Source organism: Lithobates pipiens, unplaced genomic scaffold, assembly GCF_037356315.1.
Source record: "Lithobates pipiens isolate NorthernLeopardFrog02 unplaced genomic scaffold, aLitPip1_a1.2 Scaffold_16, whole genome shotgun sequence".
Taxonomy (NCBI): Eukaryota; Metazoa; Chordata; class Amphibia; order Anura; family Ranidae; genus Lithobates; species Lithobates pipiens.
The window spans coordinates 112,871,777-112,885,449 of NW_027507748.1; the positions used below are offsets into that span (position 1 = coordinate 112,871,777).

A 13,673-nucleotide genomic window follows, 5' to 3' on the forward strand; every position below is an offset into this window, starting at 1 on the left:
ATGTAACTGTGCTGGCTCCTTACCATATGACACATTGGACACAGATTCACAAATCAGATACCGCAACACACTATTTTCTAATATTTCTTTTTTTTTTTTTTTTTTTTTTTATAAAAGAGAATGAAGAAAATCATTAAGCATACCAGCTTTCAGACACCCAGTACTACACTTCTAATAGACTGTATAGCAGTGGAACACAATTCATTTATATTAAACTTACAGCCCTGCAGTAGACATTCAATGTATAAGTGCCCTTATACAAAAGTAAGTGACATGACCGGATGTGACAGTACTGCTATGCGTTTTGTCAGTGTGACATCATCAGGAAGCATGGCAACTAGACTGCTTCCCAATGACGTCAAGCAAAATGCGTAGAGGCGGAACTTCCAGTTGTCACGTTCAGTCACGATACTTCCGGCATTCGGAGCGCACGCCAGCTCCAGGTCTGAGTGGAGCGGCGGCGCTCACAATAGATATACAGATGGGCTGTTCTTGTGCTGAGTTTTGGCACCTATTAATGTGAGCATTATTTATACATGGTTTTATTCATTTATATACAATAAAATACTACACTGTAGTAGTGCTTATTTCCTTGGGTTTTCTGTGTTACGGCGATGGAGTGGAAAGAGTGACAGGAGGACACAGACATCCAATTCCCCTGGGCTGCAGTGGATCCAGAATTTAAACAAACAAACAAAAAAAAAACAAGCAAACGTTGATCTTATATTCAACTAAAGGGGTCTAGGTTGTACGGTGAGTGATTTAATTATTGAGTCCTACTGGGTGTAATTGCATGTCTGTTCTGGTGGAGGAATTATTGAAAATTTAAAAAAAAAATCATGAATTTGTGTTGAAGGACTGCTACACGAAGTGCATGAAACAAAAAATATTGCAGTGCTAATAAAGTCAATGAAATAGTGAACAAACAATAACACAATGTGCAAGTGAAATCCCAAAAATAATGGAATGACCAATAAAGTTCATACAGTGGTGCAAAAATAGTAGTTAACAGATAATGTGCGTGATCCAACAATCACCAACGAGCTCCACCGCCCAGTGTAAGTTGGACTCTTACCAGAGATGGGAAGACTCTGTCATGGAGTCAAATACGCTCAATTGAATGAACTATTAGCAATCAGCCATCACAGATCCTTCCAGGAACAGATCTATTCAGCGATCCCAATAAAAGGCAAATGGACGTAGGGCAAACAATGTGTCTCATATATGTAAATGAAGGAGAGCATCCACATAGTGTAGTAATGTAAACACTATTTTTTTTCCCACACAAACGGGATAAAAGGTAATCCCATCTCAGAAAATAAAAGCAGGCATGTATGCAATGTAAACCATGCATAGAGATCAATCAGTTGGTGCACACAACAAAGCAAGCATGGCGACGGCAAGTACGCAGGCTCCGTCCTACATGTTTCGTCACAACAGACATCATCGGGGGCATGGACTGATGAGATCATGTGATCCATTTGTTATTTGTTTATTTAATATATTTTGAGAAATTTGTAGTTCTCTACAGGGTCGTCCTTTTTTTTATGAAAATATTTGAACATCTATAGTGGTTCATTTGAGGTATTACATCTTAGGCACTGGCATGCTCTGATATTGTAGCACATAGCTTCCCCATTTTTCTTTCCCACTTTTAGGGCCCGTTTACACCAGATGCAGTTCCGTTCGCTTTCTTTTCTGCACTAAAAATGCATGCACAGTGTTTTCCATGTATTCCAATGGCTCTAGTTTACATCATGCAGTCAGTTTCCGTTGCAGAAACTGGCCAGAAACTGACTGAATGCATGGTGTGAACTAGGAACCTTGGAATACATGGAAAACACTGTGCATGCATTTTGTGCAGAAAAAAAGCTCAAGGAACTGCATCTGGTGTGAACTGGCCCTAAGTGTACATAATACACTGGGTAGACAGCTTACAAATACAATCACATACACAGTGGCACAGAGTTTTTTTTTTATGTTTTTCGAGTACTGAAGGATATTAACATTCCCCCGGGTTCATACAGGACAAGTAACAGCGATTTTGGATGAAAAAAAAAATGACATATTCATAGTTTAGCAGAGTATTAAATGCTTATTGTGAGGATGCATTTTTAAATCATTGAACAGTATTTTTTGCAATAAACCAAGATTTAAATCAAAGAGGTTTATAATGAGGTAGTTGATGGTTTATGGATTTTCCACTGGAGAATAAAACATATTCAGGTATAAAGTACAAGGATATTGAAGACTTTTTGGTTAAGGGTTCTTTACTTTAAGAGCAGTGAAGCACCAGAGACCACAATAAACTGATCTAAAAAGAGACATTCGTTACTTACAAACCTGGTGGACGTATGACCTTTGCATATTCACGCTGTTGTGTTTTTTTGATAATAAACAGAGAAATAATTTTTATGAGTACGAACATTCCTGAGTACATGAACAAAGTACAGATGTCACAACCAAGATGCAGTGACTGCTGCTGGAGTGTACAGCAATAATAATTAACTAAACATTGGCTATCTATAAAGTCAAGATATACAGTACATAAACTTTATATTTTATTTCAAATGTAAAAATACAACAAAAATAGGCAAAAAATCTTCAGCAGCAGAAAATCAGTGTTGCTGTCCATAGTACTAAGCCAGATGTATGCTGTCATAGTCTTGGAAGATGTTGCTGTAATCTGATTACTGCAGTCATCTTCCCCCCCACCCCCATGTTTCTTTGAGCTCCAATGTAAATTTATTATGTTACCAAAATGCCCACATATAGATATATACCACTTCACCGTTAAAAAGTTGTTTTTTTACCATGAAAGAGATTTATTCCATTTACACGACCAACCACATTTGTCTTTTTTTTCCAGCTTGTCTCTAAAGATGAACCATGCTCATTGACCTGCATGCAGCAATAACAGTCTTATGACAAGTTCAGCTTTAGATCTGAGTGTCAGCTATCCTTTTCTGTTTTCTGCCCATGAAGAAAGTGCAATGAGTTGATAGTCATGTAATGGGAGAACAGCAGGTAAATATGACGAAACCAGAGCAGCTGGCTTTGATGACACATCATGGCGTCCTGGAACACAAGCAGACATAAGATGAAAACACACGCTCCAATAAAACGGACATATGGATATTTATAGTGCAGAAATTTTTTTAAGCCCTTTTATAAACCATTGATATCTTTATTCTGTTAATATAATTTTATTTATTGATCTGAAATTAACGTATAGGTGGTTTGAAAAATGTCCGTGTGTATGCAAGACAAGTTTGAGCCAACATCCTTCGGGAAAAAAGCCACGGTTTTGTTGTCGGAAAATCCTATCAGGTGTACAGATTGCCCACTGCACTATAGCAGTCCCATTATAAGTCACTGTCCACCAGTATATATTCCAGTATACATATGCTATAACTTTCACGCAAACCAATTAATATATACTTATTGGGATTTTTTTGTTGTTTTTTTTTTTTAATAAAGACATATAGCAGAATACATTTGCTAAAAGTTATGAAGATATTCAATTTTTTAAAAAACAATTATTGGATATGTTTTGTAGCAGAGAGTAAAAAATATATATTTCACATATCAAAATTTTCTGTCACAAAAAATAAAAAACCCAGTGGAACACTGGGTTCTATTTGTGTGAAAAAACAACGATACAAATTTTGTTTGGGTACGCATACAATTCACACACATTCCCTCCTACATGTATGTGAGCCTAGCCTTAATAAGGATTCTGTACTTGGCGAAGAAGAAGGAATGGGGGGGGGGGGGGGGGGTCTGTACGGAGGGTTCTGTACTGAGGAGTGGGGGGGGGGCTGGTATGGGGAATTAAGGAATTTTAGGGGAGTCAGTCTGTACTGAAGCATCTGTGCTGAGGTAGGGGGTTTGTACTGAGGTTTTTTTTGTTTTTGCTGGGTGGGGGCATCAATAATTAGGGGTCTTTGCTTGGGGGGGGGGGGTAGTCTGTGCTCGGGAGGTCCATCTGTACTGAGGGTTCTGTGCTGGGGGTGGGGGTCCATCTGTGCTGGGAAGGGTAGTCTGTACTGTGTGGTCTGTGTTTGGGGGGCTGTACTGAGGGAGAATTTAGGGAAGTAATTCTCTAAGGTCAACAGTGTGTAGAAAAGGATGTGTAATAGAAGAGTATAATTTTATGAAAGTGAGTGTGCCACAGTCATTAAAGCATTTCTACAGGATATATTTTTTAAAATAACAACCATGATATAGGTACCTGCCCTGTGCAATTGGGGTCCCTTGGCTGGCTCTGTCCACACCTCCTATTTTGTGTCTGACCCCATAGCAAATGTGCAGGCTCGGTCAAGCCCATCGACACACACACACACAGTGGGATTGGCCTTGCACGCCCCCCCCCCCCCCCCCCGCCCTTCTCATAGCATTTGATTGACAGCAGCAGGAGCCAATGCTGTCCATCTCCCTATGAGTAGAGGGAAAAGGGAGACAAGAGATTCAGCAGTGCACAGTGCTGGATCGATTGAGGACTAAATGTTTAGGGGGGTGGGGGAGCACAGCAAGTATACATTTTTTTTTTAACTTTAATACAGCAAATGCAAAAAACGTTTTCGCTTTATAATCTTGTGGGTAAAAGAACTATGGTATTTATATGCTGAGTACAGGGGATCAGGTTTTATTTAACTATGCCCTGTTAAGCCCCTCGCACTGTTAGTGCAAATTGGCCACACCCACAAATTGCCACAGTGTGCTGCGTGCAACGCTTTATTTCTTACTAATATTTTTCCAGGAGGAAGGGGGTGTCAAAAAATGTAACAGCCCCTGTTGCCAGATGTGGTAGGTACCTCCCTGTTCCAGAACCATTTGTCAGTGGTGGAATTACCTTAATTTTGGTCTGGATCACAACTGTGGGTGAAGGGGTTTCAGAAAAGGAAGTGATGGAAAAATAGCTTACCTGTAAAATCCTTTTCTTTTGAAGTACATCACAGGACACAAAACCATAGTAGTTACTATGTGAGTTATAGGCCACCTTCAGGTGCTGGACACTGGCAGACCCTAAACAGGAAGTTGCTTCCCTATATAACACCACCCATACTGGGAGTGTCTCAGTTTTGTAGCAAAGCAATACATGTGTATACTAGAAAGAGGGGCGGAACCTCTGTGTCCCGTGATGTACTTCAAAAGAAAAAGATTTTTACAGGTAAGCTGTTATAAAAATCCTATTTTCTTTAATCGTACATCACGGGACACAGAGCCATAGTAGTTGCTATGTGGTATGACCCGTAGCAATGCCAACTGAGGGGAGGGAGACACAACAGAATTAGGGCAACATGAGACTAGAGGAGTTAAACTGCTGCCTGCAGTACACTATGCCCAAAGACAATATCCTCATGCCTTTTTACATCTACCTGATAGAATCTGGTAAATGTATGGATTGAAGACCAAGTTGCGGCCTTGCAGATTTGAGCCATCGAGGCTTAGTGATGCACTTCCCACAAAGCACTAACAGCCCTAGGGGAGTGCATTTTGATTTGAGAGGGTGGAATCTACTTCTTAAACCGTAAGCTTGAACGATTACTTGCCGAATCCATTTAGAAATAGATTTCGATACTGCCTGTCCTCTTTTAGGACCTTCAGGCAATACGAACAAAACATCCACTTTCCGAATCTGATCAGTCACTTTTAAGTATACTTTGACTGCTCTCACCACATCAAGAGAATGTGGTGATTTTTCTTCCATAGAACAGGGTTCTGGAAAAAATGAAGGTAAAAAGTTAGGATGAGGACGCAATACTACCTTATCCTTGTGAACAACAGAACAACAATAATATGGCTCTTTACAAAAAAGAGCAGCCAATTCTGATACGCTTCATGCAGCAGATATGGTTGCCAGAAAAAAATTATTTCCTTGTCAAAAAGGACCATGGGAATATCTCAGATCAGCTCAAAAAAAGGCTGTTTTTGTAATGCCGACAAAACTAAATTCAAGTCCCAAGAGTTCAGGGTTGACCTAACTCGAGACGTGTTACCCCCTGAATAAAGTCACGAACCAAAGAATGCAAAGCAAGTGGTCGTTTAAATAATACTGATAAGGCTGAGACCTGTCCTTAGAAAGTACTCAAGGCCCGCTTTATATTTTACCCTATTTGCGGAAAGTCAAGGATTCTACTTATGACCTATTTCCTGGGGTGCCAACCCCTGGTTTCACACCAGGAGACATATGCTTCCCAGACTCCATAATATACAATTATGGAAGCCGGCTTCCTTGCATTTAACCAAGGTAGATACTACTGAACCTGACAGCCCACATTTCTTCAGAGTGTGGGCCTCAATAGCCAAACCGTTAAATTTAGCGTATGTAAGGTAAGATGGAATACCGGACCTTTGCGAGAGAAGGTATGGACGTGGCGGTAGGGTCCATGGGACCCTTACCGCCATCCTTATGATCTTTGCATACCAAGATCTTCTGGGCCACGCCAGGTCCACAAGAATCACCAACTTCCCTTCCTGTTTGATCCTGCAAAGAAGTTGTGGACACATGCAGAAAAGGAGGGAATGCATAAATCAGTAAACCTGATTCCATGGGAACACCAAGGCACCTGTTCCGCATGCTAGCGGATCCTTTGCTCTTAACATAAAGATGTCAAACTCTCTGTTGAACCTGGACGCAAACAGATCTACGTCTGGGATCCCCCAGCTTTGACTTATTGTCAGAAAGATATCGGGGTAAGGGACCATTCTCCCGGGAACAACTGCTGGCGACTTAAAATAGACCTCCTGCCAAATATCTATGCCTAGAATGAAAAACTGCCAATAGGCAAGGTCTTCTGCCCAAGGTAGGATATGATTCACCTTTCTCTGGGCCGCATAACTTCTTGTGCCCCCTTGGTGATTGATATAGGCCCCTTCTGTGGCATTGTCGGATTGGATCCTGACAGGATAGCTCCATAAATTAAATGTCCAGGCCCTCAGGACCAAGCACTCTAACCCAAATCTGTAGAATGTTAATGGGAAAGGTCATTTCTGATCTGGACCACTTCTCTTGGACAGTTGCCTCTTCCAGGACTGCTCCCCAACCTAAAAAAAGGTTGGCATATGTTGTTACCACTTCCCAGGTAAGTGTAGGAAGGATTTTCCCCATTGCAGATTTTTGGTTATTAACTATAAACGGAAGCTCTGGCGCTCCTTTGGAGTCAGACACATTGGAAAAACTAGAGCTTGAACCCTCTTGTTCCAAGCCAATAAGATACTGATTTGCAGCAGTCTCGAATGAAAGGCAGCATAAGGAACGGCCTTGAATGAAGCCACCATTTTTTCCTCATGCAAGCTGAATAGAAGGATTCATCTTGCTTCAACAACCTTAATCAGTTCCTTTATGGCACGAATCTTTGCCTGGGGTAAGAATACCCTATTCTGGGTGTATCTATAAACAGACCCATAACCTCCTTAATGGTTTTAAGGAAGATTTCTCTAGGTTGAGAATCCAACCTAGGTATAATCATTATACCTTGGGCCCTTAATCTGACTAGAGGAGGGGGCAGAACCTCTGTAAACACTCAAGGTGCAGTAGCTAGACCGAAAAGCAGGGCTACAAACTGAAAATGAAGATTTTCTACCTTGAAGTAGATAATACTAGTGAGCAGGGAAATATGCCCATGGAGGTATGCACCCTTGATGTCGATTGACGTCAAAAAGTTCTCCTGCTTGTAAAATGGAGACAACTGATAGGATTGACTCCATGCGAAAAAGAGCAGATATCCAAGAACCAGTTTAGATTCCTGAGATCCAGAATGGGTCCATTCGATTTTGCCGTGAAAAAAGGTTTGAATAAAACCTCAACCCCAGCTCTTTCATGGGGACCAGCATTACCACTTTTTGCCAAAAGATGGTCCAATGCTAGAAAGAGAGACTTCTTTTTTTCTGGATCTTTTAGGAACGTTTGATCGGAGAAAACGAGGATACGGGAACTCTTGAAAAGCTAGATTGTACTCTAGAGCTATTGAAGAAGCCACCCATCTTGACATTCTTTCTGCCAGACCCTTGAGAATTGCAGAAGTCGTGACCCCCCCCCGCGCGAGAGTGGGCGCCCTCTCATAAGGAGGCTTTAGTATCTTGTTTGTAGGTTTCTTTTGTCCCTGGGCTTGACCCTGAGGATTATCTCTTTAACTTGATGGCAGAAGACGTTGTGATTGCCTGGAGGCTGATGCCCCTGGCACTGGAGAAGGAGCTTGTTTAAATTAAATACATTTACTCCTTTTCTTAAATGGCAAAGGAGTACCTTTAGAATAGAAATTCTTTGGATGAATTATCCAAGATATCCCAAACAGCCATTCACCACAAAAAGGAAAACCAGACAGCAGTTTTTTTGTTTTTTTTTATGAGGCTTTGACTGACCAATTTATCAACCATAGTATTCTATACATATGTACCAGCCCAGCAAAAGGCATGAGGCCTGAAGATAGAATTTCTCATAGCGTCTATTGCCAACATAAAGCTACTAGGAGCTTGCCAGATCCTGGGCCTGCTGAACAGGGATAACCTTGAGCACCTGTTTAAACTGGTCCCTCAAGGATTTTGACATATACCAATTTCTGTCAGCACAGGCCGAGACACTCAACCTGTCAGGAAAACAATATATGTTTTTTTTCTTTTTTGGGCGATTCCACTCAGAATACATAAACTTCCCCAACAATGAATGGACAGGAAATGTATACACAGCTTAGAGAAACAAGAAGTAGACACTCAGTTAAGGGTAGCATAAAAAGTGGAGTGGACCAATTTCAGTAAGGAATTGCACCCACAATGTGAAGCTCAGAAGAGGAGCCATTAGCCTGTTCACGGTCCCCCGAGATCTTCTCCCGCCCCCAGAACCTTAGTTTGAGGGTCCTTGGGTAATGGAATGGAACCTGTCGCATTTTATCCCAACCTGGGATGCGATTAAAACCACTAACCTTTTTCCCATGCTATCATGGCTAAGGAAAAAAAACTTTTTCGAAATATAGGCAGGGGCTGCAGTGTTGCAAACATTCCAAGGCCCCTGAAGGCAAACTCTGACCAGTCACCCCCTCTCAGGGGAGGATGCCATTGTAGAGATGAGCTTTAGGCTTTCAGAGCTTGAGGGAGATCCCTTTAGCCCTCTTTTGGGGTGTTTTTTACCTCCCCTTCTGAGAGGTACTACCAGAAGAATCTCATCCACTGCTTTGAGCAATAATCTAGCCACTGCCGCTGCTTTTAACGCTCAGCCTGAATTGAATAGTAAATGTGTCAATAGGAATGCCTGTGTCACCAAACCTCTTATGCCCCGTACACACGAGCGGACTTTTCAACATCCAAAGTCCGAAGGACTGAGTCCGTCAGACTATCCGATCGTGTGTGGGCTGCAACGGACTTTTGACTCGCCAAAGTCCGAAGGACTTTAGAATATGGAACATGCTTCAAATTTTTCCGAAGGAACTCCGCCGGACCCGGTCCCCTTCGAAAAATCCGCTCGTGTGTATGCTACTCCGACGGACTAAAACCGACGCTAGGGCAGCTATTGGCTACTGGCTATGAACTTCCTTATTCGAGCCGAGTCGTACGTCATCACGTTCGAATCCGTCGGAGTTTAGTGTGATCGTGTGTGGCCAAGTCCGCTCAGCTGAAAAGTCTGTCAGAACTCCGTCGGAATTCCAGCAGAACTCCGACGGAACTCCTTCGGAAGTCTGTCGGACATAAGTCCTCTCGTGTGTACGGGGCTTTACATGCCCCTCTTTGCTCTTGTGTCCCTCTGACAACTTGAAGCAGCAAAAATTGAGCTTTTTAAACACACTCCCTCATGAACGTTGGAGGACGCCAACGCCGCGCTAAGCCCCACCCACTCCATCGCATCGCGTCCCCCCCTCCACTCTCTTTCAAAAGAGAGTTTTCCCGTGCGAGCATGGGCCTCCGATCTGACAGGATTGGCTTGTGTGTGAGGGAGGGATGGAGGAGATCTAGACAAGCCGCTGTGCAGAGGCGGTAGGAAAAACGGAGCGGCATGCTGATTGTTTTTTAGCTTTCCCCTCTCCAGGCAGAGGGGGAGAGCTTTGTCCAGGTGGGGGGTGTCTGGTGGAAGAAACCCCCCCATCCCCCAAACTTACCAGAGGTCTGCCTGCTAACCGGAGGAAAAAGCCTGCTGCTTACTGACACAGCGTGATCTCTGAGGAAAGAGCATGAGAAGGTACGTGCTCTATACAGCCCCCAGTGGTGACTCTTAGGCATATAAGTGTATAAAGTGTAGCGCTAAGGATGATAGTCTGGTTAGAACATGTCAAGACCCCCAGACATATAAACCTACATGAAATGATACTGTAGTGAACTGGTGACCAAAACTAAATAAATATCAAATAAAATTACAAAACGATGTGATAATATCAAATTCAAAATTACAACATACTTCTCTTCTTTGAGGTTTTGAAGAAACGCCCATATCCATCCATGTGGGATTTCCTTGCACGTTCAACTTTTTCACCTAAAGACTTTTTTTCACATGCTATATGCTTATCTATGTTGTATTAATTAGGTTCTCTGCAGGTTCATCACTAGCCCAGCTTCAGGTTTACATATGTGAAATGTTAATATCTGCATGGGTCATTAATGTGTATCACTAATTACACTCTGTAATTTTGAATTTGATATTATCACATCGTTTTGTAATTTTAGATGATATTTTTTTAGTATAGGCCACCAGTTCACTACAGTATCATTTCATGTAGGTTTATATGTCTGGGGGTCTTGACATGTTCTAACCAGACTATCATCCTTAGCGCTACACTTTATACACTTATTCACTTTTAGAAACAAATGTATCTGTTTGTTGTGTTAGCTGCTTGATTTTGCTTATTTTAAGAGCTTTTAGGCAGCGCAGTGTTCTTTTGAGTGACTCATAGGCATGACAACATTTACTTTTTTTTTTAAAGGAAAAATTTAATGAGAAAATTTTAAATTCCTTAGAAAAACTCCACTTACCTTTCCAGCCAGAGGGTTTTCTGTGATAAAACCCAACAGACCCAATTTTCACCCTTCATTGTGTTTTCTGTTAACAAACCTTCAGGAACCGGGGGGCCCTCAGGGAACCCACAGTCCTGGACCCGTAATAGCACCCCGCCAGTAAAACTTGGCTGAAAATACCAAAGTACAGGATCCCGGGGTCCAGCTCTCTAAAAAGAGAAGCGTTACAGGCAAAACCTTGTTTCTCCAGACACAAGGCCCGGGTACCATTCAATTCGGCTTAAAAGACACTTTGAATGGATCCAGCTGCATGGCCAACCCCAGCAAGGATTGTTCCAGTGGAGCTCAGCACAGCACAACTTCACTCATGACCAACACCTTAGACACTGGCAAAAAAACAGAGGCACTCCTAGTATGGGAGGGGTTATATAGGGGTTATATTATAAACTTCCTGTTTAGGGTCTGCCAGTGTGCAGCACCCGAAGGTGGCCTATAACCCACATAGTAACTATAGTAACTACTATGGCTCTGTGTCCCGTGATGTACGAGTAAATAAATATTCCCAAAGAAAACAATAAGCAGTGACCCTTTTCCACTTCATCCAAATTTATTGGAATTCTAGTCTTGTTACATAGTTTGCATGTAGGTCTTCAGTAGAAGTAATTCTTGCATATTACATGTGCAGCCTATACCTCCCGCTTAGCAGTGCAGCACATTCATGGAGCTCCCCTATCAGGCTGACAAGACAAACTGAAAACAATGCACTCTCTATGTCAGTAATATGTTATCTTGCCATGCAATAATAACTCCCTAGAGGGAGTCTACAAAACTTTCCTAGAGGAAAGTCTACAAATCTCTGCATGGAATAGGATCACAGAGGCATGGAATAGGAAGTACAGGCAGTTTTCAGGTTAGGTGTCCAGTCACACTTGTATGACTTGTCATACAACTTTGGATATCAAAGTCAAATGACAAGTCTTCCAATGATATTCATTCATATATGTGCAACTTAAAGCTGCAGTGACTTCAAAGTAGTTCATGCACTACTTTGGTCTGACTTTCATGCAACTTGAGGGCCATAGACTTCAATGTTGCATGAAAGTCGTATCTGAATGTTTTACATGCAACAGTTGTCCATTATCTTTGGTCAAACCAAAGTTGCATCCATCCGAGTCATACAAATCCAAAGTTGTGTCAAAGTTGCACCAAAGTTGTATTCCAAAGTTGAGCAACTTTGGAATCGTACAAGCGTGAATGGAGCCTAAAAAAGAAGTCTTAAGATAAATCACTAAGATGTTTTTTTAAAGCGAATTGTGGATTCATTAAGCTACAGCTGACAAACATTGGCGCTGCTGCAATACAAATGTAGCAGGGGCTTTGTGCAATGAATGATGTACACATGGATGATTCTTTATGTACACACTCAGGTCAATCAATGGAGAATTCTAATATTAAAGCCAACACAAACATGTCTCTGTAAGTTCTAACTAAGAACAATTAAGCCATGTGTCTGATCCAGCTCTATCAGTGTAAAGTCTGCTCAGGCATTTAATATCCTATGATGACATCATATCACACACATAGCTTTTAGTAATCACAAGAGCATGGTGGGTAATCACATGCTCTAGATATAAATTTAGCATTAAGGATAGTAACGCAAGATTTGAAAGAGAAGTGTGGGAATCGAAAATGAAAAACAATCATACTCACCTAGATGGCTGCAGCACCGATTCCAGCTGCAGCTGTCTCTTGCTGCCTTTAACACAGAGGACTGAGTGATCAAAGACTGCTGAACGTTCACTTTTGGTCTTCAGCAAGCAATGAGCTAGTGACTGTCATTCTCTGGCTCTCTGGTCTGCCCCTCCAGTATTCACTGGACCGCTGGGCTGTGCAGGGGGTCGGAGTGACTGGCTCAGTCTCCTAATGGCACACTGAGAGGCTGAACCAGGCATTGGTCCAGGCATCTGGGTTGATCCCGACATTAAAGTCGGGATCTTTCCAAAGTCTAAACTGGTTCTGAGATGTCAGCCAACAGTGGATTTTAGCCCGCTGTTGGCTGAAAACAGGTCATGGGACTGTAGAACTCAGTGCACTCCTGTTACCCAGAGAAAAAGTAGAGCCAAAGGAGCTTTGGCAATACTTCTCATTTAATTCTTACAAGGAAAGGCTAACTCATACTTTTAAAGCTGAAGTTCCAACAAAAGGCTAAAACGCACAGTTGAAAAAGATATTTATTACTTGTTGTACATAAGGCTCCTTTCGCACTTGTGCGACTTATGCCGGCCATACACGGTTCGAATTTCGAAAGAATTTTCTTTCGAAAATCGTATCTAAGAATTTTCGTATGAATTTCGCACCATTAGTGGGCTGCAGCAACAGCCGATTTTCGTGCGGAAATAAAATTTGAGGAATCGGACATGTTGGAAATTTTTAGAAAAACGAACGATTTTCTGATCAATGATGGGAGAATCGTGCGAGAAACGTAAGAAAATGTACGGAGATAAAAGAAAATGTACGGAGATAAAAGAAAATGTACGGAGAGAAAAGAAGATTCCCAGCCAAGAAAATTCTTTTCTGTAGCAACATGAGGTGAAATTGAAGGCTTGGTCGGCCGAATTTCGAAAATCAATGGTGGCATCATCGGATCACAAAAAAAACGAATTTTCTGATTTTGAAAAGAAAATTCGTTCGAAATTCGACCGTGTATGGCCTGCATTAGGATCCAATTTGTG

At 41.8% G+C, this 13,673-nt stretch overlaps 1 protein-coding gene across 1 annotated transcript in view; it reads right to left on the reverse strand.

Annotated features, from left to right (window-relative positions):
* Positions 1-2,548: 2,548 nt before the first annotated feature.
* The window catches only part of PIGL (phosphatidylinositol glycan anchor biosynthesis class L), a 257,687-nt gene continuing 246,562 nt past the window's right edge, over positions 2,549-13,673 (reverse strand). The window contains exon 7 of the mRNA XM_077480284.1: positions 2,549-3,078. Within this exon, the coding sequence (XP_077336410.1) occupies positions 2,953-3,078 (126 nt within the window). The 3' untranslated portion in view covers positions 2,549-2,952. The remainder of the gene's footprint in view (positions 3,079-13,673) is intronic.